The 26,562-nt window shown below is 43.7% G+C and overlaps 2 protein-coding genes across 8 annotated transcripts in view; one reads left to right on the top strand and one right to left on the bottom strand.

The window, feature by feature from the left end:
• Positions 1-383: 383 nt before the first annotated feature.
• PSMD8 (proteasome 26S subunit, non-ATPase 8) lies at positions 384-7,424 on the bottom strand. The gene is made up of 7 exons (XM_035120327.3): positions 7,229-7,424; positions 5,501-5,573; positions 4,416-4,518; positions 3,949-4,114; positions 2,351-2,451; positions 1,421-1,529; positions 384-1,066 (listed from the first exon to the last, which is right to left on the bottom strand). Exons 1-7 carry the CDS (start codon positions 7,400-7,402, stop codon positions 929-931), a joined length of 864 nt encoding a protein of 287 aa, XP_034976218.1. The 5' UTR covers positions 7,403-7,424; the 3' UTR covers positions 384-928.
• A 120-nt stretch (positions 7,425-7,544) lies between these two features.
• The window catches only part of CATSPERG (catsper channel auxiliary subunit gamma), a 60,785-nt gene continuing 41,767 nt past the window's right edge, over positions 7,545-26,562 (top strand). For 5 of the 7 annotated variants that reach the window (XM_088672741.1, XM_088672743.1, XM_060275539.2 and 2 more), the window contains exons 1-6: positions 7,545-7,664; positions 10,198-10,434; positions 13,185-13,238; positions 15,515-15,659; positions 16,574-16,700; positions 25,814-25,883. In XM_088672741.1, the coding sequence (XP_088528867.1) occupies positions 10,222-10,434; positions 13,185-13,238; positions 15,515-15,659; positions 16,574-16,700; positions 25,814-25,883 (609 nt within the window). In that variant the 5' untranslated portion in view covers positions 7,545-7,664; positions 10,198-10,221. Of the gene's footprint in view, positions 7,665-9,760; positions 9,997-10,197; positions 10,435-13,184; positions 13,239-15,514; positions 15,660-16,573; positions 16,701-25,813; positions 25,884-26,562 lie in introns of those variants that run through there. The other 2 variants (XM_088672745.1, XM_088672746.1) reach the window with 2 other exon arrangements.

Genomic DNA, 26,562 nt, shown 5'->3' on the forward strand with positions numbered 1-26,562 from the left:
CTTCCTGGCAGTTGGTGTCAAAAGCCAGCTAGACATTTTTTTAATCAACTGACAACTGTAATGCACGAAACCAAAGCAGCATTTAGTATTCCAGTTCTGATGTTCCCCCATCACTGCTGGCACCCTGCTCAACAAAGTCACAGGGATCATTCTACTGTAATGCTAAACAACAAACCTGCTCTTCCCTTCTCCAGCATGTCTGCAGGGAAATCTGGGACAAACCCCTGCTTAGCTTAAAATGGAAGTGGCTGTGTGGCCGTGGAAACTTATACCTGAAACACTACTAAACTATGGTTTTGCTTCATGTCCTGGTTGGGTCCGACTAGCTGAGCCTTCCCGCATTAATAGCTTTCAAGTGCACTTATGACAGTTTGGAAACTGCATTTGTAGAAGAAATTGTGTTTATTTAACCTAAAGTCAATCCTTGTAAGTGGCTTGCACCGAAAGTTACCAAATAAAAACCAAAACCAAAAGTCAGATCGTAATTCTGGGAGGCCAGTTTAACCCTGCGCAGACCAGAAAGCAGAGAAAAGTATCCGTTTCCAGTGCAACCAGTTCCTGGCATTATTCTGAACAAGTAGCAAATGACAGGCTGGTCTATGATACAAGGGGGGGGGAGGGGAGGCAATAATATAGGCTATTTCCACCCCTCTGAGGTCAGAAAAGGCCATGATTCACCAGCCCTCCTCCCTTTCACATCCAGAACATCTCTCCACCTAGGACCAAGGAACCATGTAACTGTTAATGACACAGGAATAGGCACAATTTTTACTCTGGCATCCCGGGAGAAAAATATGGGGCAAAAGAGCTCACACCCTTCCTATATAAGCAAACTGACTGCCCGCTGTATGGGAACTGGATTACAAATACTAAAATTGGGGGGGAGGGAGAAGAGTAACCCACAGTCCCAGCCCATGGTGGGGGCCCACTAGACGATCATCTCCAGCTGCCGGGCATATTCAATAACTTGTTTGGCTAGCTCTGTCGAAGGGATGGTGGCATCTTCCGGCTTCTGCTGCTGGCCTGTGAAACAGTAGTGGCTGTTTGGGCCTAGAACCCAGCCTCGCTGTAAAAGGGCAAGAGGATGTTATGAGATTCTTTTTGTTTTTTTAAATAACAATGTTTTTTTTAAAGAACAACCCACCCCATGAACACCGAGGCTTGTTTCTCCAGCAAAGGTCCCTCCCTCATCTTGGCCTTGGCAGCTCAACAGTTTGAACAGTGGGGTAGGAGAGCTGAAAATAGTGCCAATACATTTCACACCTGGCAACCAACCCTTGGGTTTCAGATAGCACATGGGTAGAGGAGTATAAAAAGCCCGGTACACAAATTTCCATGGCCCTCCAGCGGCTAAAGTGGCTCATTTACTAGAAGTAATGTATTTAATGTTAACTCTGGAAGTCTGTACTCAAATTCTCACCTTCTTGGCATAGTCTGTCATCTTCTTGGGGGTGAAGAAGAGCATGCGAGTGGCCTCATTGAACAGGATCTTCTCATAGGCCTTCTCAATACAGCTGGCAATTTCATCCCTGGGGTGGGAGGGGAAAAACGGAACACAAGCAGGTCACCCAGACGGAATTCTTGGCACACAACTCGGCCGCTATTAAGCAGGGTTAAGCCCCACTGATGTCAAGAGGAGACGTAAGGAGGTGCTGTATTCTCTCCCACTGAAACTGATAGGGGATTTCAAGGTGCTTAAGATATGGCTGATTTGTGAGGTTACAGGGTCTATAGCAGGGGGGCCCAAACTAAGGCCCGGGGGGGCCGGATGCGGCCCAATCACCTTCTAAATCCGGCCCGTGGACGGTCTGGGAATCAGCATGTTTTATATGAGTAGAATGCGTCCTTTTATTTAAAATGCATCTCTGGGTTATTTGTGAGGCCTGCCTGGTGTTTTTACATGAGTAGAATGTGTGCTTTTATTGAAAAATGCATCTCTGGATTATTTGTGGGGTATAGGAATTCGTTCATATTTCCCCCCAAAAAATATAGTCCGGCCCCCCACAAGGTCTGAGGGACAGTGGACTGAAAAAGTTTGCTGACCCCTGGTCTATAGGGTTTAAGGAAAACATCACATATACTGTATTCAGTAATCCTCACAACTGCTGTGCTGGTCTGTATTAACTACCATATTCCACAAAGGGATGGAATGGTGTCACAGAGGCAACTAGGTGGGAACTAGGCAAGTTTCTCAGGCTTTTGATAGGGGGTGCTTTTTTGAGGAATACCAATGGCAGATATACTTCATTCTCAACTCTTACTCCTGTTGTGCACAAGAGGAAATATCGCCTGCTCTTGCAGAAGACTTTACCCCATGTTTATAAAACAGAGCTAAGAGAGCATGACCCACCTGACAGTGTCCAACAGGATGTCGATGAAGAAAGCGTAACTCTCTGCTGGGATGTTGCCTTTTGCCAGGAAGACTTTATTGTAACTGCCTTCCATCAGATACTAAGGCAGGAGAAAAGAGGAAGAGTATCACAGAGATTTATTTGTCACCTTTTCAAGGTTGCTGACCAAGGCCATGTACAACTCATAATATAGCAATCAATACACAATAGAAAGAAGGGCGTGGTCACTGAAAAGTTTGGAACAGCATGTTGTCTTAATAAGGTTTTATCCAGTGTTAGAAACTCTCATATATCAGATAGCCACCAAATGGCTCCTTAAACCAGGGTTACAGTCACCAAAATGGGATGTCTAGTTGCCATTTTGGGGCCAGACGGCTGGAAAGTCATATTTTTAAATATGACTTTTTGGTACTTGAAATTTGTTCTGATTGTGCAGATAAAATATCATGGATAGAATTCTACAAGATGTGTTGTTGGTGTGTGAAAAGAGTCACGACCCAAGGATCCCCAGGCATGCACCTCCAGATGGTGGAGATGTCTGGCACCTGGGCATCGTCACCTGGTCGCAAAGGCCCAACAGCCAGGTGCAAAATGTGCCCGGCAAATTTCCAATGCTGGTTTTATCCAATTATTAATGCATTGCATTAGTTTTTGCTGTGTTATGTCTGGAATCCCCTCACAGAACTCCTCCAAAACAGCAACCCTCTCCTCACCTTCAACTCTTCCCTTTCCAGGACCCAACCCACCTTTTCTATTAACCCTTTGGGACATCGCTTAGGGAGAATATGCCATTATTTCAGTTACACACACCGCTTTAGAATGGGTGGCCTAGGCTCCCCACTATCTCAGGAAAACCTTCTCCTCCCATACATGGCTTCTTCCTACAGCAGGTTTTTAAGGTCCACAAACAAGGAAAGCCAAGATTAGTTTCCACAAGAAGCACAGCCTTTTCAGAGATAACACTCTTGCAAGGACTGCAGTTTAGCCTTGTTTCATAGAGCACAGGAATATAGGAAGGCGCCTCATACCAAGTTGGAGTATTGCCCTGTCGTGCTCAGTACAGCCAACACTGACTGGCAGTGGTATATAGTGGTACCTCGGTTTGCGAACGCAATCTGTTCCGCGGAGGCGTTTGCTCGCCGAAGGCACGCTTCTGCGCGTGCGTGAAGTGCCGATAGAGCGTGCAGATCGCTTCTGCGCATCCGAGCGCCGCGGAACCCAGATGTAAACACTTCCGGCGTTCATAAACAGAGCTGGGCGTAAACCGAGGTTCCACTGTACAGGGCTTCCAAGAACGAGTTGATTGAACTTGGGACGCTATGCATGGAAAGGAAGTGCTCCTCCTCCTCCTAAGCTAAAGTCCTTCCCAGAAAAAAACCAGATTTTTCAAATGCAACTGGAAGGTGCTTTTGTGTTGTTTTATAGCTGCATTAGAAAATTGCTATATTTCATTGCTTACCTGGGGGAGGTAGGGGGCACAGAACAGGGAAAAGAACTCAATATACCTCCTCTCTACCCAATTAAGGGGACTTTGCTAGTTAAGCACTTATTCACAGGGCCTGGGAAGGAGAAAAGCAAGGAGAAGGAGAGGCGTCACCTGCTCCAAAGATACAGGGTGCTTGATGTAGACGTTGGTCTGAATGTCCTTGGCTGGCAGCCTTTCAAGCTCAGTGTGGAACTCTGCCACACGGTTCTGAGACAGCAGGAAGAGAAGGTTCAAGCCTAGCAGCTGATGCTTGTAGGCTGACTCCGGTAACTCGTCTCTGAGGAGGGAAGGGGGAAGAGAGAGATGTTGAATTTGTGTTACGGAGTGCTTTACCCAGAGACACCCAAAAAGGCACAGGAGCAATAGATCATTTGAGCCAAAGGAATGATTTTTCCTCTTCTGCTGCCCCTCCCCATTGTGCTCCCATCCTTTGCACATCAGAGGAATTATGGGTTTTTTGTTTCATTGAGGGAAAATTATAAAAAATTTTTCCTGGGAAACATCAAAGTTGGGTTTGCGGATAAAACCCTTGATGAGTAAAACAATTATCTGAAAGGTTTCAAGGCAGGAATACTTACTTGTAATCAAAATAGTAGCACTTCAGCTGGGCCATGTACCTCTCAAAAGATGGAATGTCTTTCTTCAGGATACTCCACTGTGCTCCGATTTCTAGAATATCTCCTTGGGGGACAAGAAGGGAAATGATGGGCAGAGCATTAGCAACAAGCAGAGGAGTTGCAAAGGAGTTGCAGAGCAAGCTGATCAAGCTGGTATCTTGCCTCCAAGTCTGGCGAAGATTACTAACAGATTTCTAACAGTAAGAGCTGTTCTACAGTGGAACAGATTCCCTCGAGAGGCTGCAGACTCTTCTTCCTTGGGAGGTTTTTAAGCAGAGGTTGGATGGCCACCTGTTATGGATGCTTTAGTTGAGATTCTTGCATTTTAGGGGGCTGGACTAGATGACGCTTTGGGTCCCTTCCAACTCTAGAATCATAATTCTAGGTGGCTCATGTAAGAAGGCCTACAACATCTCTACTCCACCAGCACCTCCTGCATCTACCACCAGGACATGGGGCTGTGAGAGACAGCAGCAGCAGCCATGCAGTAAGAAAGTTCTGGCCTGTATGGGACTAGTATCTTGCTGCTTCAATTGTTGCTTCCAAGGCAGGAGACTCAGCTACTGAATGGCATTTGTGGGAACATCAGGGGACAAGGGGAGAAAACTAATAAACACCTTTGCCTCCCTGGTATAGTGACTCCTGTATCATTGTCTATTTTGTCATGTTTAAAACATATTGTAAACTTCAGTTAGTGGGTGAGGTACAAAAACTCCCAAATAAACAAATAATATGAGGCAGAGCTTAAAACACAACAAACCAACAAATAATGGCACATAGAGAAGGGGAACATCTCGTCAAGAGGCCTTTTTTTGCTCTTTTCCTTTGCCCACAGTATGATTTTGTCACTTTCTCCCAAGCCTGAGGGACAGGTGAAGATGCATTCTTTGAATTATCATCAGCAACAAGGACAGTGGCTGTTCTTGAGAACAGAGACCGTGTTGGTGGCCAAACGGCAAACTTTTGAGGGATGAATTTGCCTCACAGATTTCTCTCTGTGTTAGCAGATCCCTATCAACCTTTTGCATTGGTCAGATTATACTCACTTGCCAAGATAAGCTGCTGTTTAGTCAGTTTTGTGCCTGTTGTGGGCAGAAAGTTGAGTTCAAGCAGAGCTAACTGGAACAGAGCAGAGAGAAGGAGAGATAGGTTACTGCTGGGGTTGATGAGAGCTCTAACACCTGGAGGGCACAGGGTTAGCAAAGCCTGGTTTAGAGCTATTGCAGTCTGACTTACGGTAACATCTTACTATTGATGGCTGGTGGCTTGAAAAAAATGAAATTCAGGGACAAATTCAGGGAGCCGTGAGCTGTCAATGGCTATCAGCTAAGGAAGGAAGGGAGCATTCCAACCTTAGAAGCATAGTAGTAGTAGTAGTAATTATACCCTGCCCACCTGGCTGAGTTTCCCCAGTCACTCTATTGTTACCAGAGAGGCTGCAACGCTTCAAAAGTTGTTAGACTCCAGTTCTCATCAGCCCCAGAAACAATGGCTGATGGGCCTTTGGCATTTAACTCTCTGTGGCCTTTCTAGATGTGGGTGGGATGCTTTTAGTGAATTTCTTTCTCTCTTGGTTTTAATGTACAGTACCTATGTGGGTTTTTATGGTATGTTTGCTTGTCTGTCTGTAAGTCACTTTGGGTTATTCTGGGCAAGACAAAGCGACTAACAAATTCAATACATAATAATAATAATAATAATAATAATAATAATGGGATGATGGGAGTTGAAGTCCAACACCAACAACTGCAGGCTCTCGCCTTTCCCAACCCTGCTGTGTACCCTTGTGATATGATGCTTTTGGGATAGTGCATGAATGCTGTGCCAAATTGTTTTGTTTGAAATCTCAATTGAGGCAGCTGGCTGGTTGCAGCTGGAGACCGGATGGTGTTAAGGACTGCCTCAATCACAGCAAGTCTCAGCGACCTGACTCAGCCGAAAGAGAGAGAGAGAGAGGCTAGTAAACAGGTTTTCAGCTCAGGCAAAAACATCTCCGCTGAGTCACTGGCCTCCTCTTCCGGCAGCAAAGGAGCCCAGCACCCAGAGGCTTGACAGGGCAAAGCCACCTCAAACAGGGGCACAGGAAACTGCCCGATGCGGAATGAGGTCGTCTGCTCCATCTAGCTCAGTACTGCCCACACTGACTGGCAGTGGTCAGGCACAGAGTATTTCCCACTCCCACCTGGAGATCCGGGCTAAGCATCAGGAAGAACTTCCTGACAATAGGAGCTGTACCACAGTGGGCTCTGCTTCCTTGGAGTATTTTAAGCAGTCACGGACGCTTTAGCGGAGATTCCTGTGTTGCAGGGGGTTGGACTGGATGACCCTCGGGGTCCCTTCCAACTCTACGCTTCTGTTATCTAATGCACAATATTTAGGGATGGGTGATCGCCCTCTCTTTTCCCTTGACAGATGTTTCATGCTCCGGTCCCCGCTTTTCACGCATCAATGCAAACAACTCGCTCTCCCTCCCTTCCAAACAAAGGCTTCCCCCTCCTGCGCAGCCTTCCTCGCCCCTCTCTCCAGCGTCTGCTTCCACTAACAATCCGCCCCCCCAAACTAAACAATCTCACTGTAAATGGCAGCCTCCACCCGTGCCCGGCCACGCTTACCCAGGGTCCCTCTTCCCCTCCTTGTCTCCCATATGCCCCCTTTCCCACTTCGAGGGCGGTTTCTAGTGCGCCACGCCGCCCTCAGCGGGGCTGTTTCCAGGCTCCCACCGCCGGTTTCGGGGGCCCCCTGCCCGTTTCAAGCGCCCCCGCCAGCCCCCTTGCCTTGAGCCGGCCCAGCAAGTCTCCGCACTTGCTCAGGCTGAGGTTCTTGCGGTTCCACTCGGCCCTCAGCTGCTCGTACATGCCCGCTGCCTCTTTCAGCCCCGCGGCGCCCGCGTCCGCCCCGTTCAGCACCGGCCCTCCCGTCGCCGCCATCACAGTCACCCCCGCTGCCATGAATCGGCACCCGGCCGAGGAGGGGAAGGAGCGGTAGCAGCAGCAGCTGTCACAAAAGCCCAGCGCGACCGTCCTCGCTTTGCGGCCGCCCGCGCGGTCTCCATGGCAACTGCCTCGAGGCCGGCGCGCGTCGGCGACGCACCAACGGTTGATGGAAGGTTTTTGGAGCGCATGCGCGAAGCGGAGTAACGGCTCCGAGCGAAGCAAGCGAGCGGAGGGGTTTGAAGTGGGGACGCTGATGCGCTAATTTTAGGAGCTCGATGTAGGCTATTTTTGGGGGGGGGCGGCGGTGAGGGGGAGAAGGTATGAGGGCTGAGGAGCACGTTTGGGAAGCGTAGCGTCTTGAAATAGCTGTTGGCTTTTACGTCACCCGGGTGACGTCACTCGCAGGGAGGCCTCGGCGTGAAGCTCCGTGACGTCACCAGCCAAGGGGCTAGGCGTGGGAAACGCAGGCCAATGGCACAGGCAACCTAGCTCAGTTGCTGCAAAAGTTTATTTGAAAGCATACAGGTTTTATTTGTTGTTAAAACACACAACAGAGTTTATGCCAAATGTAACAGTTTGAAACAGGCATTGAGAATGTGGTATTGGGGTCTCCCAAGCTGGTTGTAATGAGTGATTTAATATCCTGGCCAAGGCCACCCCGTTGGGAGGACTTCCAGGCCTCCATGATAACCATGGGTTTACCTGCAAACGATCGTTGTCAGGATACTACAGCAAGGTACCAAGGAGGGTAAATGATGAAGTTCAGGACCTGATTGTTACAGCCCCCACAGCCAGGCCCCCATGAAGAATCCAGAGATTGTGTTGTGTGTTATTTTATATACATTCATAGACACTGAAGAGACACAGAGCGGAATACTCCATTTACAGTATTCAGAATGGCATAACCACAGTCCTATGCAAAGTGCTGAGTGTTTCTGGGACCTGGGTGACCTGGTTGTGCCTTTCCTTTCTGACTCTGGTTCCTCCACTCTTAGTACATTACAGTGGTGCCTCGCTAGACGAAATTAATTCATTCTACGGGTCTTTTCTTATAGCGAAAAATTCGTCTAGCGAATCCCATAGGAATGCATTGAATTTTTTTTAAATTTTTTTTTGCCCATAGGAATGCATTAATTGAATTTCAATGCATTCCTATGGGAAACCGCGATTCGCTAGATGAATTTTTCGTAAAACGCATTCGTCTAGCGAGGTAACCTCTGCTCAAAAAATCCTTTCGTTAAGCGGAAATTTCGTTAAGCAGGGCATTCGTTAAGCGAGGCACCACTGTAGTTGGTTGATGTCCTCGCCAGATTATATTTCCATACTTCTCCACCCAGCAGGGAAGAATGGAGGTGAAAGTCCTGCTTCCCCCATCCAGAGCAGCTCTGGGAGAGGGAAGTGCCTACCCTTGCCTTTCCTCCCTGTTCTCAGGCCTCCCTCTCCCACCATCCTTTGCTCCTCATGCGTCTTAGTCTGCCACTCTACTCCTGATCCCACCAACACTTTGGGACTCGTGACATGTTATGAGAGAGAAAACCTTTTCTGTATCCACTTTCTCCATAGTACTGTGCATAATTTTAAGCAGTTCTATCATGTCGCCTCTTTCTTGATTCCTCCAAACTGAAACCCCCAATGCTGAAACCTATCCCCATAGGGGAGTTGCTTGATCATCTTGGTGGTTCTTTTCGGAACTTTTTTCAAACTCATACCGGTACCATAACCTTCTTGAAGTGAGGCAACATGGTATTCCAAATGCCATTGCACCATAGATTTGTATACCAACATTATTAGAAGTCAGTTTCATTTTTAATTTATTTCCTAATGGTCCCAAGAATAGAATTTGCCCTTTTCGGAGCTGCTGCACACAGGGGCACCATCTTTATCAAGCTATCAGCCCTTGGTCAAACACTGCCAGTTCAGACCCCGTGATGGTATAAGTGAAATTAAGGGGGTTTTTTTTGTTCCAATGTGCATCACTTCAGACTTGTTTACACTGAATTGCATTTGCCATTTTACCATCCATTTCTACAGTTGATAAAGGTTCTTTTGGAGCTCTTCACTTTTTGTTTTAACTGCCCTGAACATTTTAGTATTATCAGCAAACTTGGCCCCTAACCGTTCACCCTAATTCTCAATCATTTATGAACAAGTTAAAAAGCACAGGTCCCACTACCAATCCTTGGGGGACTCCATTCTACTTCTACATCCTTCGAATGGGAGAACTGTCCATTAGTTCGTACTCCTGATTCCTGTTAATCAGCTCCTTATCCACAAAAGGAGAAGACCAGTTGTGTTGCTTATTGTTTCTATTTACTTGGCAATTTTTAAGTCTTTGGAAACTGCTCTGAGCACAGTTTCTAGAGTGGAAAGGTTGGCATTCATTTATCTCGGGAGACAAAGGAGTGTGCCTGTTACCACACACAAGAGGTTATGGCAAAAGCCAGCCAAGCGATAAGGACCACGTGACATGTTTCTTCCTTTGTGGAATCCTAGAGGAAGGCCAACAGCCCAGCACCGCTTGGTTTTGCCTTCTATTCAGCACTTGCCAGTATGTTACTTTTTCCTCTGAGGTGAATAGCAGCTATTCACTAACACAGGAGAAAGTAAAGGTATGTATTTGAAGGACAGGATTCATGTAGGACTTTAATATGCTTTTTTGACTCCTTTGAAGCTTACCATTAAATATCAAGCCAGTCCCTCTGTGCAAAGCCCCCTCTTAGGTTAGATAGAATATTGAGAAGAGGCTTGCTTATTTATAACACCTGCATTAAAGGATTACTTAAAAAGGTAGGGAATTGTTTTTTTGGCAGGTTCCATTGCAAGGAGCACCTGTGATGTGGCAACTTTTCGCAGCTACACTCTCCCTCGTTTTCCTGTGGATGAAACATCTATTTGCAACAGATTGCCAATGGGTAGTTGTAGTCAACAATTTTGATGACCTTGGGACCGACCGAAAGATTTTCTTTCGCCAGCGGGAAATTAGAAGGGTAACTGAGATCTTCAAGGAACTCACAGACTCAGCTATAGACCCTGACGACAAAAATGCAGTGAGTATAACATGCCTGGGTGTGGGAGAGAAGATCTTCCTTTCTTTCCATGGCTAGCAAGGGCTGCTTGGGTTCCATGTCTTTTGAGCTGGAGCTGTTAGGAGGGTGGGCAAGAGGCCACATAGAGAGCCTCTAGATCCAAGGGCTGAAGGGAAATCAGACAAACAGCAGTCACACACATCCTCTTTTTTTTAATAAACATTTTTATTAGATTTTCCAATTTAAATATCTAATCCATTTTCCAATTATACAAATTATACAAATACTAGTTGGCCCTGCCACGTGTTGCGGTGGCTCAGTTTGTTAAATGGAGCCTCAGAGTCCCACTTCAGACTCCCCTCACCTTCAGAGTCCCCCTGTTTTTCGTGTGTTATGTTTTCATAGGCGCATCCCTGTGTCTCCCCCCACCCTGTTCTGTCCCTCCCCCCACCCCCCGGTTCATCCCTGTGATTGGGCCCACCCTGTCCCAACCTATGAACTATTTGGGCCCCCCATCCCCCACCCAGACAGGCCCCTACCTCCACTTGGCCTAGTCTGGAAAGTGGCCTAGTCTGCAAAGCCGAGGCGAGATACTGTGGAGAGGGCAGGTTTCATCCCTGTGTCTCCCCCCACCCTGTTCTGACCCATTACCTATCCCTGCCCCCTATTTGCCCCCCCATCCCTCCCAGGCAGGCCCCTACCTCCACTTGGCCTAGTCTGGAAAGCGGCCTAGTCTGGTTCGGCCTATTCAGTCTGCTGGGCAATGTTGGGCCTTGTTGCTGCAAAAGGCCTATTTTCAGTTGGTTGCTGTGGAATTTTGTGATGTCATCTGGTGGCGCAGCTTTGGAGGCAGCAGCGTGCGGTCTGTCTTTCTATTGGATGCTGCTGGAGTCTCCAGACCTGCTGGTGATGTCTAATTTGGGCGCCACTTTTTGTGTGTGTTTAATCATTGTTTTAGGTGTGAAAGGTGTGGTTTTTTGAAAAAAAAAACTTTACGCCAGATCCCTCCCTGATGGGCAAGGTACGCTTTGTCCTGATTTGATGCAATTCGATTCAGCAATTACGGAGCAAGGCTGTGACCTCCGTGCACGCAGTGGGAACGTTTATATATATATAGATCAATTAAACATTTTATCCAAATCTTCTGCCAAATTATACACATTTATCGACTCCCCATGCTCCAGACTCAGAAGGCCTAGCCCTCTTATAACGCTGCAATTCTTTCCCACATTGTCCAGATCTTATTCCATAATCTATTATTATCATTCTTTCTTTTTTCCAAGTCACTGAGTTCCTTCCAGCAAGCAAATTTAATCAAGCCATATTTGAGTGTGTGTGAATTTATATTATAGTTCCCTTTTGTAAATTTAGCACTGTCTCCTCGCATGCTGGCATCCTGCCAAGTCCGTCCATAAATCCACAAATCCTCTTCACAGCTGGCAACCACGAGCCTCAAACAATCCCAAGAAATCAGATGCTAAAGCCTTCGTGACACTTTTCTCCAAGCCTTTCTCCACAGCAGCCATTTCAGGGAAGGTTTTGCCAGGTCATAACTGTATACACAAATCTAATGTCATTATTTATGGCTCCCTCCCCCTTTGACTGCTGTTACGGCTCTGTCTCTTAAGATGGCAGAGGCTGTTTTTTATAACTGCATCATATCTCAGAATTTTCTTGACAGGTTTCCAACTGCTAACGAGCTTGCTTCTCTCTGATGTCCATAAATTTAGGGAGACTTTGACCACATTCCAAGCAAATCCCCAATTACAAACTTTAATTATTTATATTTTTCAATTCACACATTCTATATACTTAATAACCATATTATCTCAATAAATTTCCAACGTTCCAATTTCGCTTGCTTTGTAGATATTATAAACGGCTCATCCAATTGAAGCACAATTATAGAGTTCCAGCTTTCCCCCTTCTGTTTCGTCGCATACCTTCTTAATCTGATGAAAGAAATTCCTCAGTGTCTTTTGTTTTCTCAGTGGCTGTACTTTACAGTATAAATCTCCTCCTTTGTCTGAAGCGTGTCCACGACTCATATCTAATTTCTCTCTTAAGTCATGGAGCCCAAAACGCTCGTAAAATCAGCGTCCAGGAGATCCAGGCTCCCATGAGGGCTTTCTATCCAGTGCCTCCAGCCCCTCCTTCCTTCCGAAGTCGAAGTTGGTGGTGGGCATCTGCGGATGAGACTGCATCTTCCCGTACCCCCCGACAAGATTTCGGGAGGCTGCTACTCCCATTACAGCCTCGTAAATTACCCCGTAGGTGTCAGAGAGATGGAATTTTCGGCCATCTTCTATGGCGCTCGCAGTCACACACATCCTCAAAAGCCTAGGCTTAACAGAAGAGGCCAGGGCTGATTGTATCCCAGGCAAAGGCCAAGCCTGACTTGGAAGCTTTTAGAACGGAGGGAACCGATGGGCTGCCTTTGTGGGTGGCGTCAACCTAGAGCTTAGGGGGAAATCCCAGTTGTGAGACCCTCTCAAACGGCAGACCTGACCAGCTCACCACAGCAGTGTATAAATCTGGAGCTTCTACTTTCATCCTTGGTGATTCCTAACAGGCACAAGTGCTTGAATCCCTTACAGTCTCAGCTACTTTGGTTTATTTTATTAAATCAACTGTTTTATTCAGGGCTGCTGTTGGCTCTACTGGTATACCAGCCAACCAGAACTTTCAGCTTATTACTCTGCAGAGGTCAAGCCAACAATTTATTGAAGTGAAAAGAGATACGGTATTGAAATAACCGTCTCTTTTTACAGAAATACCTGGGATTTCCATACTACCTGAAAATTAATCTGAGCTGCACACTTCAGGTAAGCGAAGAACTACCTGCTTTGCGAGGGCAAGGGATACTTATACATTGTAATTGAAGGGGGACTTTCCCTTGCTCCCCTATTGCTTTAGCAATGGACAGATCTGCACTATGGACATAAACTTGCTGTTGCATCTGTTGGTGAGATGCATGATAATGTTATGAGGGTGTTTTTTTTGTGGGGGTCATCCTGCATGATGCCCTGGTCCTTTGTAATTCCTGGGGTCCTGGTTCCACCAAGGATTAAAATCTAATGGAGGATTCCATTGCTGAATTAGCCAGACAAGGCTCATAGTTGCCAACTCAGTATGGTCCTTTGTATAACAAAGGAAGCAGCTCTGTGCCAGAGGACAAATGGAGGGACGTGCATGGCGCTGTGGTCTAAACCACTGAGCCTCTTGGGCTTGCCAATCAGAAGTTTGGCGGTTTGAATCCCCACGACGGGGTGAGCTCCCATTGCTTGGTCCCATCCCCTGCCAACCTAGCAGTTTGAAAGCACGCCAAAAAGTGCAAGTAGATAAATAGGTACCGCTCTGGTGGGAAGGTAAATTGCGTTTCCGTGCGCTGCTCTGGTTGCGGTATTCCGTTGCGCCAGAAGTGGCTTAGTCATGCTGGCCACATGACCCCGAAAAACTGTCTGCAGACAAACGCTGGCTACCCCAGAGTCGATCGTGACTGGACTTAACTGTCAGGGGTCCTTTACCTTTACCTTTTTAACACAGACAAAAGCCAGGATAGTTGTTTGTGAGAGAGAGCTGGGCTAGAAGCAGGTTGCTGGCATAAGTCAGGGAGTCATAGCCATGCTTGATTTTTGCTGGAATCCAAGGCTGTGTCCATGGGAGAAACAAGAGCACTTGGGGTGTTAATGCTGTGAGTGCCTCCACTGTAGGCTTAGGTTGCATATGTGTGTAAATAAACCACATGTCATAAAGAAACCATAGTCTCCACAGTCCCTTATTCCAAGGAAACCAAACCCTGGGTAAGTGACTGGAACCCCTGGAGTCTCTCACCACTTGGAGACATGCCACACTCATTTCATTTTGCTGTTGTTGTTGCATAAATTTTATTAAAGCTTTCCTTTGATATAACAAGATAAAAAAACCTAATCTATGTAAAAACAAAAACAGAAAAAGTGCGAGAGAGACAAGCATATATGGAAGGGGGGGAGAAAAAAAAGAAACAGGAAAAGAAAAGAAAAAGGGCTTCTTATTCTGTGTCTTTTCAGTTACATAAAAATAATTATTCGAACATTCCCTCCATAATAACAACCCACTATTCTACTTTCTTCATTTTTCCAGTCTCTTGTTCCATTTCATTCATCTCTGGCTTAATTTCATTCCTCATTTCATTCATCTCTGATCTGAAAGATTTTATTTGTTATGCAAATAACTGCTGAAGAATGCCAACAGTAAGTGGTGTACTTAAAATGTACAAAACAGACAATTGCCACAGCTAGATATCTTACTATGACAAGAGCACCAATAAATTTGGTTCCTTTACTTAAAGGACAACTTTCCCCATGGAGGAAATTTCAGTTGGTAATGTTACTTTCAATTTCTTGGGAGCACTTTCATCAAAAAGAGAGAAAAATTAATCCACTAATTCTTAATACCTAAATCTCTCTTGTCCTTTAAAATCTTTCTTATCTTAAATCATAAATCAAGCTTTTGTTTTGAATTCAGCACTTTACACGTCTTTTCTTTTTAAACCCAGAAAGTAACTGACTCACCAAATGGGGATTTTCACTGACAGACAAAGAAACTCTTTTGGGTTATAAATTATTCTTTTCCAAAGGTAATTAAGAAAGGGAGGCATCTGCTGATCCAGTGTCCATAAAGGTTGCTAAGTGGTTTGACCAAGATAACAATTCCTCATCTTGGTATCTGAAGAAGTGTGCATGCACACGAAAGCTCATACCAAAATAAAAACTTAGTTGGTCTTTAAGGTGCTACTGAAGGAATTTTTTTATTTTAATTCCTCATCTTCTAAGTCATTCCACCTGCCTGTCGGCAATTTCTCAGTCCCTTCACGCAGCAAACAGCTTTCCTGTGGTTAATCCTTTTGTTCACACTTTATCCAAAGTAAAGCCGATAGCCAAGACTTGAGTCTGGCTATCATCAAACACCGACAAAATCTGCCATCTTCTCTCCCCTGTAAGTCCCAACACTAATGTAATAGTTGACAGACCTCTGCTTGGATTGAGTCAGCACAGGCAAGTGACACTAGAGAATTTTGTGACAAGGGCTCTGGGTCAACAAACTGCCTTCCTCCTTCCAGAACTCAGAATGGGCAGTTCGGACAGGTCACTACACTGGACTGAGGCCGACCGTGACTGTCACTTTTTCTGAACCCGTCCACCCTGTGCGTCAGAAACAGGAGCAGCTGCAGATCGAAATGAGGGCTGCTCCGTATAGGGATAAAGGTATTTCAGCGTGTCATCCCCAAGAGGCAATGCGGAAGCAGGAAGCACAAAAGGAAGTACCTCATTAAAGAGTAGCTTCCTTTTGAGGAGCTTTGCTCCCTTCGGAATTTTTTGGCTTCAGAAAGCAAATTTTGGATGCCACTAAAGGCCACAAATAAGCAGACAGACAGATTGGACCCAGTTTGGCCCAATTCACTTCTAAATTCCCTAAGCTTGCATTGGGGAACCTCTTCATAGATTGCATTGTAGGTTAATTGGCAGAAGGGAAGGCAGCATTTGCATGTTCTGCCTTGGATGATAATAGCTCATTTCCCCGCAGCCTCAAAGGGTGTGTGTGTGTGTGTATTGGCAGAAGTCAGAACGAGAATCGCCATCCAAACACCTAATTTAAATAGCGGATAATATTTTGTCTCACTCTTCCACCAACATGAGTATGATCCTGCCTTAGCACTGGGTGGGGCAGGCATTTACTGGGATGTAGCCTCTCCCCACTTCTAGTCCGTCCTCTGTTTAGGCTTTTGGAGGGGATTCCTGCTCTGCCACTGAGCCTCTTGGGCTTGCTGATCAGGTCAGCGGTTCAAATCTGCACAACGGGGTGAGCTCCTGTTGCTCTGTCCCAGCTTCTGCCAACATATCAGTGCACACCACTGCATACCAGTGCAAGTAGAGAAATAGGTACTGCTGTGGCAGGAAGGTAAACAGTGTTTCCGTGTGCTCTGGCTTCCATCATATTCCTCCGTGCACTAGTAGTTTAGTCATGCTGGCCACATGATCCAGAAAGCTGTCTGTGGACAAATGCCAGTTCCCTTGGCCTGAAGTGAGATGAGCGCCACACACCATAGTCGCCTTTGACTGGACTTAACCATCCAGGGGTCCTTTACCTTTTTACCTTTCCATGCCTTCTCTGCCTCCAGGAAATTGTGACGCCGAGGAAGTTTGCAAAATGTACTGGTTCACACCGATGCCCTTCTTGAATGGCACTGTTGTGTTGGATGTGTTGGTGGAAAGCAACGGCATTGGTCTCCCTGTGAGCAGCAGAAGGTGAGTGATACGTTTCTAGTTTGTAGACTGTTGTAGAAAATTGAACGCCATGCACTGCACTCATAGGTCCACAGATGTACAGAGAGGGGAACAATGCCTTGACCTGACAGGAGCCATTTTTCCCTGCCAGAAACAAAAGGTCAAGGAAGGGTTCTCCCTTGCTCAACAGGAGGAATAATCCCCACTTGACCCCAGACCATCACCGGAATATGCCTCGCCTCTTTTGCATAGCTATCGCCTAAGCGCTTTTACAACTCCTCCAGAAACATACATAATAATGCCTTAACTCAGGAAGGTCTGGCGCAACAGTAATTGCGCATTTCCCACCAACCCTTCTTTATCTCTGCCCCGAAGCGTTTTTCCTCCCAGGAAGGAGACTTTCTGAATCTAAACCTTTCTTTAATTCTGTCTGAATAAAAACTATGTTGTTGTATGAACTTATCTGTTTGATTATATTTAGGAGACGGGTTTCTTTTTTATGTATTCTTGCACATGTGTTTCTGTAAAACTTCGAGACTTTCAAATTGCTAATACGTTGTCCTTAGACTATGTATGTATTAATGTTGTTAAAGTGTAACCCTCCCTTCATTACTAGTTACTGTATTTCTGTAACCCTTTATGAAGCCTTCAAGTGTACGCGTTCCCTCTCCAAGTATCAACCCTATGTATCAATTTGTATCACATTTTGACAGTCACCCAAGTTTCACAGTGTAAATTTCCATGAATAGTTTCTACATTTCCTCCCGCTTGACAAGTTCCCTTCTACTACAGTGCCATCTAGCTTGTCTTACAATAATGACACAAATACACAACTTAGTGAAGAAAAACAAGTTTATTAAAACCAGGTGTCGCGATATCCTTCGCACCTCCGCACCTCCGGCAAATCCATCCTGTGAACAAATAAAATGTATGCAAAATCATTATCTTTTAAAAAATTTTTTAAATTGATTTTACACATTACAAAACAATACATACATACATAACATATTCTCCACCTTCTTCCAACCCCCCCCCAGGCCCTCTCCTGCCACGAGAGAGTCCTGTGCAAGTAGACAGTTGAAGGTGGTCCATTTTATAGTTGGATTTATACCTTCCTCCCTCTCCCCCGCCCCAGTGCCCCCTTCTGCCACCAGAGAGCTCCAGGATAACAAGGCAGAAAGAAGGAGAGTGTCCACCCAACTATTTACCCAAATACACTTTTTAACTTTATACTAAAAAAGAATAGAAAAAGAAAAAGGGAAAGACGACTAAAAAGAAAACCCCCAACCCCCCCTTGAAACAAAAGAAATAAAGGATTAAAAATGGAGAAAAAAGAAAAAGAGAAAAAGAAAAAGAAAAACTATTTATGGTCATTCATTTTCAATAAACATTGTATGGGCTTCCCCAACCTCCCCCCTACCCCGATTTTCATTTCCAATTCTCATTTAACAGCTTTCTTGTCATTATTCCCATTCTATTTATCAAAATCACATTCTGAATTTAATATTCTTATTTCTAAATCTTATCATAATTCCATCTAATCAATCTTTCTTTTCTTCCCTTGCCTAAATTTTTATCCTCTAAGGACTTCCATTCTTTTTAAACCATTTGATCATTCCAAATTTTAATTTACTATATATCTATTTGATAATGTACCTGCTCTTCCCCTGGCCCCAGCCGACCCCCTTCAGTCCAGCAAATTCCATAGTCATCAGTCCAGTTTTCAATCCTTTTAATCTATCCTAATATCTAATTATCCATTCTTACTTCATCCCACCCCCTTTTTCCAATGTTTTACAATCCAACCTTCCTTATGGCCCCCCTGGATTTTCCCGCTTCTTTGCACAACCATTTCCTTGCGTGTTTTCTGCACTCCAAAAAGTTCCATCGCTTTGGTCAGTCCGAGAGTTTCTTGTCCTTTCCCCAGTATAGGAGGAATAAATTCCAATCCTTCTTGTTGAGCATATTCCTCATTTCCTTCCCCTGTCTCTTCCTGTTGAACTTCATCTTGTTTTTCAATATCACTGTCATTTGATGCATTGTGTGTACTGTCTTCCTCTGCTATTACACTGTTCATGTCCTCCAACTGTAAAAATTGTCTCCTTTCTTGCAATAATAATTCCTCCTGGTACATTCCGATTCTCAGTTCCCACAAGCATCTCAAAACATTTTGCTGGAACGCAGATGGATATACTTTTGTTGACATTCTCTCTCTTTTTTTAAATTTTTAAATAGTACTTTATTTCAAAATTTTTAAGATTACATATTAAAAGAGAACAAGAAAGAAAAACAGACAAAAAAAATCATAAAGAAAAAGAGAAAATTAGGAAATCCATTATTCACGGATTTACATAAACCATAACTCGTTCTATTCATACATACAGGGCTAATAGTTCCACACATACAAAAACATACTAATCAAATCATAATAATAACAAAGGATATATATATATATATATATATATATATATATATATATATATATATGTACATATATGCATATATATATATATACTAACTCAAAACTCTAAGCATTCACAACCTAACTCATGCAGCAATTATTAAACACAATTTATAAAGCATAGACACAGAAAATAATAATAATGAGAAATACAAACAAAAATAAAGATAAAGATAAAGATAAGAATAAAAAATAAAAATAAAAATAAGAATACTTCCGATTGTCTGTCCACTGTTGTCTTACAATATACTCTTCCCTTAACTTGTTATATTCCCACTTTCCTCTCCGGCCAATTCCGGATACTTTTACCTATTTTAACCTAACATGTATTGTCTCTTTATACGGTTCTTAGTTTAAGCATATCACCAACTCCGAATTTAGTCCCTCTTTCATTAAATATTCCTCTAATAGTTTCCACTCACTTTGGGTTTTTTGTTTCGGGGTGTTTCTTTTATACGCTGTCATCTTTGCTAAATTCATATACTCTATTACTTTATTTTGCCACTCCCATACCGTCGGTGTCTCCTCCCCTTTCCATCTCTGTGCTATAAGGGTCCTTGCCGCTGCCACCGCGTATAGTAAGATATTCCTCCTATCTTTGGGTATACCCTTGGCTATCATGCTTAATAAGAACAGCTCTGGGGTTTTTTCAAATGTACACTTTAACATCCTCTTTAACTTCTCATAAATTATGTTCCAAAACCTTTGTAATTTTTTACACTGCCACCAGCAATGCATATACGTTCCAATTTGTTCGTGGCACTTCCAACACTTATTTGAACCTTTTTTATATATCTTCCTTAATTTCTCTGGAGTTAGATGCCACCTGTATACCATCTTCATTGTATTCTCCTTAATCGCTGTGCAAGCTGTAAATCTTATACTTTCTATCCAAAAATTCTCCCATTTTGTACACTCAATAACTCTACCGAAATCTTGTGCCCATTTCACCATAACATCTTTGACTAATTCATCCTTTAGATTCCACTCCAACAAAAATTTATATATTACTGCCAATTGTTTTTCCTCATTTTCAATTAACATTTCTTGTAATTTTGATCTATTTTCCTGAAAGCCGATTTCCCTGTGTTTCTTAAATAAACTCTGTATTTGGTTATATTGTAACCAGCTTGCACAGTGATTTTTCACCTCCTCATATGGTTTCAGTGTATATTGTTTATCTACCTCTTTTATCAGGTCTTGGTATGTTAACCACTTTTCTTTGTTTCTCTCCCCCCCCCCCCCGGGCCGTTATTTCAAAGGGTGATGCCCACCACGGTGTCCTTGGTTCTAATAATTTCCTAAATTCCAACCACACCCTGAATATTGAGTTTTTAATTACGTGGTCTGCGAATTCCTTGTATATCTTTCCATTTTCTTGTAGAAGGTATGCGTGCCACCCAAGAGAGTTTCTAAATCCCTCCAGATCTAAAATTTCCCTATTGTCTAACACGATCCATTCTTTTAACCAGCACAGATTTGCCGCTGCATAATACAATTGTAAATCTGGTACACTCTCTTTGCTATCCGTTAGTAATTTGAACTGGATTCTAGGTTTCTTTTTACCCCAGATGAATCTACTTAAAATTCTCTTCCAATTATTAAAGATCTCTTCCAATTATTAAAGATCTCCATTTTCCCGATAATTGGCAACATCTGAAACAAGAATAAATTTTTTGGCAGTATCATCATTTTTATTGTTGAGATTCTTCCCATTATTGATAGATGTAGATTATCCCATTTCTCTAAATCTTTTTCAATTTCTTCCACAGCCTTCTATAATTGTTCTCATATAAGTTTACATTATTCTTTGTCACTATTATTCCCAAATACTTTACCTTTTTTACCACCTCCCAGCCCGTAGCCAATTCTAATTCCTTCACTTCATTTTCCCTCAAATTTTTAACAATCATTTTGGTTTTTCCCATGTTAACTTTGAATCCCGCTATCTCTCCATAATTTTTTAATTTAAGTTTCAATTTACCTACAGAGTCTGCTGGGTCCTCCATTATTATCAAGATGTCGTCTGCAAAGGCCTTAAGTTTGATCTCACTCTTCCTGACTTTCAATCCTCTAATATTTCTGTCTTCTTTTATCTCCTTAATTAAGCATTCTATTGATAAAATAAATAGGAGGGGGGACAGTGGACATCCCTGCCTCGTTCCTTTTTTAATCTCAAATTCTTCTGTGGCTTCGCCGTTTATTAATATTTTAGCTGATTGGTCCTTGTATATCGCATTAATTCCTCTTAAAAAGTTCCCCTCAATCCCAATCTCCTCCATTGCTTTCTTCATAAATTTCCAGATCAAATTATCAAACACTTTCTCAGCGTCGAGGAAAACAAAGGCTACTTTTTGACTCGGATTCCAATCAAGGAACTCAATCGCATCTAAAAGAATTCTCATGTTGTTACACATCTTGCGCTTGGGCAAAAATCCCTGCTGTTCCTTGCCCAATATCCTATTTAGTACTTTCTTTAATCTATTTGCAAGAATCAACGCAAGAATTTTATAGTCCGAATTCAGGAGGGATATGGGTCTAAAATTTCCGACCTCCTCCTTTTTATTATTATCCTTTGGGATCAAAACAATAAAGGCCTGTTGCCAGGAATTGGGAAATACTCCCTTTTCCAAGATCTCATTAGCAAGTTTTTGATATATTTCCAGAGGGCGTGACTTTTTTCTATAAGGAAAGACAATTAAATCAGCTGATGAGGCGGAGAAATATAGTAGGAAAATTAAGAGTGAAATAGGAGGGGAGGAGGGTGACATTGAAGAAGGTCAAGTAGAAGAATAAAAGGGGGAGGGGGAAAGAATTGGCTGCATATATCTTTTTTCGTTTTGATTGTGTAAATTGTCTTTTTTCTTTTTTCTTTATTGGCAAACGACTAAGGGGGTGGTTCGGGTTTAGAAGCAATATACACGATACGATACAAGTCTCCGCTTAATCCATCTACTTTCCACTGCAGGTGCAGTGTAAGGTGTGAGTTTTTATTGGTTGGTTCGAGTTATTAAAGTGAAATTCTAAAGTGATGAATCTTAAGGTGGTCTCGTGGAATGTGAATGGCCTGAATAATAAATTGAAGAGGAATAAGGTAGAACACATCCTGAGGAAAGGCGTTTGGGATGTGATCTGCCTCCAAGAAACACATGTAGCAAATAGACACAAGAGAGTTCTAAATAATAAAAGGTTGGGTGAGGTGCACACATCGTTGGATGAGAGAAAGAAGAGGGGAGTAGCCACCTATGTAAAGAAAAATATTAAGACAGAAAAGATCCTCCAGGACGAAGAAGGAAGAATGGTAGGTACAAGGCTACACTTACCAGGCAGTAATGTGATAGTAATTAACATCTATGCACCCAATGGAGGTAAATCTGGCTTCTTTAGAAAGTTGAGAGATCAGATGAGTAAGGTAATAGAAGGGGAGGAAATAATATTAACGGGGGATTTTAACGGGGTCTGGAATGTGGAAATGGATAGAACTAACAAAGTGAGAAAGAGTAGTGGAGAACTACCAAAAGAATTTAGAGACCTAATAGAGGAATATGAATTAAAAGACGGTTGGAGAATAAGGAATCCTAAGGAAAAGAAGTTCTCTCACTATTCAGATCTCCATAAGTCGGCAGCCAGACTGGACATGGTGTGGCTATCCGCAAATTTGATGTTAAAAATGACAAACAGCGAAATTCTACCAAAATCAATAAGTGATCACAACCCGGTAATGGTAAATCTGAAAGAGAAAGAAAGTAGGAAAGGCAGGTGGCGAATGGATGAAGGGATACGTTGCAGGGTACGTTGCAAAGGTTCTCTCACTATTCAGATCTCCATAAGTCGGCAGCCAGACTGGACATGGTGTGGCTATCCGCAAATTTGATGTTAAAAATGACAAACAGCGAAATTCTACCAAAATCAATAAGTGATCACAACCCGGTAATGGTAAATCTGAAAGAGAAAGAAAGTAGGAAAGGCAGGTGGCGAATGGATGAAGGGATACGTTGCAGGGTTCGTTGCAAAGGTGAAAAAGTTACTGACGGAATTCTTTCAAGTGAATATGAGTGAGGGCATGAACACAACAACAGTTTGGGAGGCGAGCAAAGCCTTTGTGAGGGGCATCTATATTCAACAGAAAAGTAGAATTAATAGAGAGAGGAGGGAAAGAATTAAAAAAATAGAAAAGGAAATAGAAGAGAAGGAGAAGGAATTGGGAAAAAATCCAAAGGATGCAAAAATAGCAAATCAGATCAAAATTTTACAAAATAGTTTGTCAATGGTGATAGGGAATGAAATTGAAAAAAAGATAAAATGGGCAAAACAAAGACAGTTTGAATTGGGAGGGAAAGCCGGACGCCTTCTATCATGGCAATTGAGGAAAAAACAGGAAAGCAGTTTAATCACAAATATTAGGGAGGGGGAGAAAATTTGGACAAAAAGGGAGGATATTCAGAAATGTTTTTGGAATTATTATAAAAAATTATATAAAGAGGAGGATATAAGTGAGAAAAAATTAGATAATTATTTTAGGAATTTAAATTTGACCAAATTAAAAGATGAAGAGAGAAAAGAATTAAGTACCCCAATACTAAAGGAAGAAATATTAGATGCAATAAATAAATTAAAACAAGGAAAGTCGCCCGGGACAGATGGTTTAGCAAATCAACATTATAAAATTTTTAAAGATGAATTTTGTTTACATTCTCAGGCCCTTTCAAGGAGTCAGGCAATAGTTACTTCTTATTTCACCAACCACATTTTAGAAAACTGGCTGCCATATTTATCACAGTTCTATTGCCTTAAATTCTGTAAATATGTTTAATATGTAACACCCAAAAAACCCATGCACTCTTTCCCTTCTTTTTCTTTTTAGTAATAATGTCAGCTCGCTGGTCTGTCCGGGCTGCTGGTTCCAGGGAAAGAACAGACCTTTCCCTATTTAATTGTCTCTCCTTGCAGGGAATTTTAGTCACCACTGTCCATCTCCCCTCTAACCCTGCTTCAAGGGGAGAATCTTTTTACCACATTCTTTGGAGTTATCTTTGTAAAAAATATACTTCTTGTCCCGGTTTCGGGTTCTTTAATTAACTGCTTCTTAAATCAATCAGTGGGAGGAGATGGCTTCCGTGTTTTCTCTCTCTCTCCCGTTTCCTAATTGTATTCCAATAAATTTATTTTTGAATCTTACTCACTGTCCTTTTCCGAATTGTTCTTTAGAACTATCCAGCGCTCTCCGCCTCCGGTTTCGGTGCTTCTCTCCGTGAGGTAGCGATGTCGCTCAAAGATGGCCCCCGCGACTTCTACCCTCTCTCACTCCGGTGCTCTTCTGAGACAACCGGAGAGTTCGGGGAGTCAAAATGGGGGACTGCCGAGCTATCTTCGTCCCCGGGACATTCGACCCGGGGCTCTAAGGGGCGCAGCATCGCTCTTGCTGCCCTCCCCCCCTCGCGAAGACGGGCTGCCTCGGAGCTCGAGGCAAACCCTGCCGGACAGCGCTGGCGCTGGACCGGAAGCCGCAAAATCATTATCAGGACCATTACCCCAATTGTCCCACTAAGGTCCCCACATCGAAAAACCTATCAAACCTTTGTACTTACCTGATTGCCCTCCACCCAACTGTCTCCCGCCTTTTTCTTGTAATTGAGTAACATTGGGAAGGAATATTATATAAAGCTGGAAGCTCTCTTTGTTCGGGGTTCTTCGCTCCGTCTTGCTGCATGAGAGGGGAACCGCTGTTGCAACAGCCTTTTATTTCTTTATTTTCTGTTTAAAATAAACTGCCTTGCTTTTTGGAAGTCCTGGTTTGGTCTCTGTCATTTTACAGTCGGTAAGAGCTTATTAACTGCATCTCTTGCCAGGGTTCCCGGACTCTTCCTGGGTCAGGATCCTGTTTCCCCCGGTCTTCAGGACCCCCCTAAATTTCACTTCAAGACCCAGCAAGAACATTTTCACGTGTGCCAGTATCTTGCTTGTGCCATATTTTGAATGAAATCTAAAACAAAACAAACCCCAAAACTGTCAATCTACAGTCATTGTTGTTGTTTAGTCGTTTAGTCGTGTCCGACTCTTCGTGACCCCATACCTCGGTTTAAGTCATACTTCGGTTTAAGTACACTTTGATTTGAGTACTTCCAATTTAAGTGCTCCGCAGACCAGTCTGGAATGGATTCATCCACTTTCCATTACTTTCAATGGGAAAGTTCGCTTCAGGTTAAGTACAGACTTTCGGAACCAATTGTGTACTTAAACCGAGGTACCACTGTATTACAGAAAGAGAACTGGCAGCAAAGCTCTCTTGATCAGCTCAGCAGAACTAGAACCATCTTCCACCAGTGATACAGTAGTTCCACCTGGCTGTGTCTGCGGGCCAAGGGGACACAGCGAGGCCTGTTCCATCCTCCTGGCTGGAGCCGACTGCCATGTGGCTCCTCCCCTCCCTGAACTGTTTCCTGCACTGACAGTGCCATTTGGCCATTATGTAATGATTACATGAATGCATTGGTAATTGAACTCGCTAGTTTTCCCCTCCCCTCACCATTCCCCCCCCCACCATCTTTTGTATCAAGTCTCTCTGACGACATACCATTATGGTATTTTGAATGGAATTGATGGCTTTTAAGAAAAAGCAGTATATAAATGTAGCAAAATAAAACACATATATGCTTTTTCTCCTTATTTATAGGTTTGCCGTAAATATCAACGGCTATGTGGGAATTTCTCAAAATGAGGTTAAGCTCAGGATTGGGGACAAGGTAAAATGCTGGGGTTGGTAGGGATCTCAAGCGGCGTTACAGTCTGCTCACCACTACTACTTGCAGTCTGCAGATGTGGTTGCATTTGCCTGTTGGGGTTAAACAGAGTTTTAGGATCCCATCTCTGGTCAGCACAAAAGCATGGGAATTAGGCTGCAAAGCCTCCTTTTGAGCAAGTCCAGCTATGAAGTAAGCTGGCTTCCTCCTTGTTACCCTGCTTAACAAAGAATTGGGCAACAACTTGTAAAGTAAGTTTGAAAATTAGATTTACTTACTTTATAGTCATGCATTGGCTCCTAGTGACAGTAGCAGTAAAAACTCTACAGTCTGCTCTTTTCCTTTCTCTTAGAGACCGGGGGGCGGGGTGGGGAACTGGTCACAGTGGGGGGCGGCATGGAGACTCCCTGGTTTCTTCAGCCGCTTCTTGACCCCCCTCCTGTCCAGCCTCTGCTTCAGCCTCAGAGTCTGAACTGCACTCTGGCAAAGACTCTTCCAGCTCACTAAACCCTGTTGCCCCTCCAGCCTCCGGCACCTCCTCCCTGCCCCCCCAGTTTTCTCCCTCTGACCACTCATCGTCGTCCCACCACCAGTCCCCAAGCTTTGAGCCTTCTTCCCCCGGGAGTTCCCCGACTGGTGCCTCCCACCACACCTCTGCGTCCAGCCAGTCCATGACACTCCC

This window comes from Zootoca vivipara, chromosome 6, assembly GCF_965207765.1.
Source record: "Zootoca vivipara chromosome 6, rZooViv2.hap1.1, whole genome shotgun sequence".
NCBI lineage: Eukaryota > Metazoa > Chordata > Lepidosauria > Squamata > Lacertidae > Zootoca > Zootoca vivipara.

Coding starts and splice junctions, on each gene's coding strand:
- PSMD8 (XM_035120327.3), bottom strand. CDS start 7,402: ATGGCAGCGGGGGTGACTGTGATGGCGGCGACGGGAGGGCCGGTGCTG. Junction 4,519..5,500: donor ACAGCAGCTTATCTTGGCAA/GTGAGTATAATC, acceptor TTGTCCCCCAAG/GAGATATTCTAGAAATCGGA. Junction 1,530..2,350: donor ATCCTGTTGGACACTGTCAG/GTGGGTCATGCT, acceptor CTCCCACCCCAG/GGATGAAATTGCCAGCTGTA.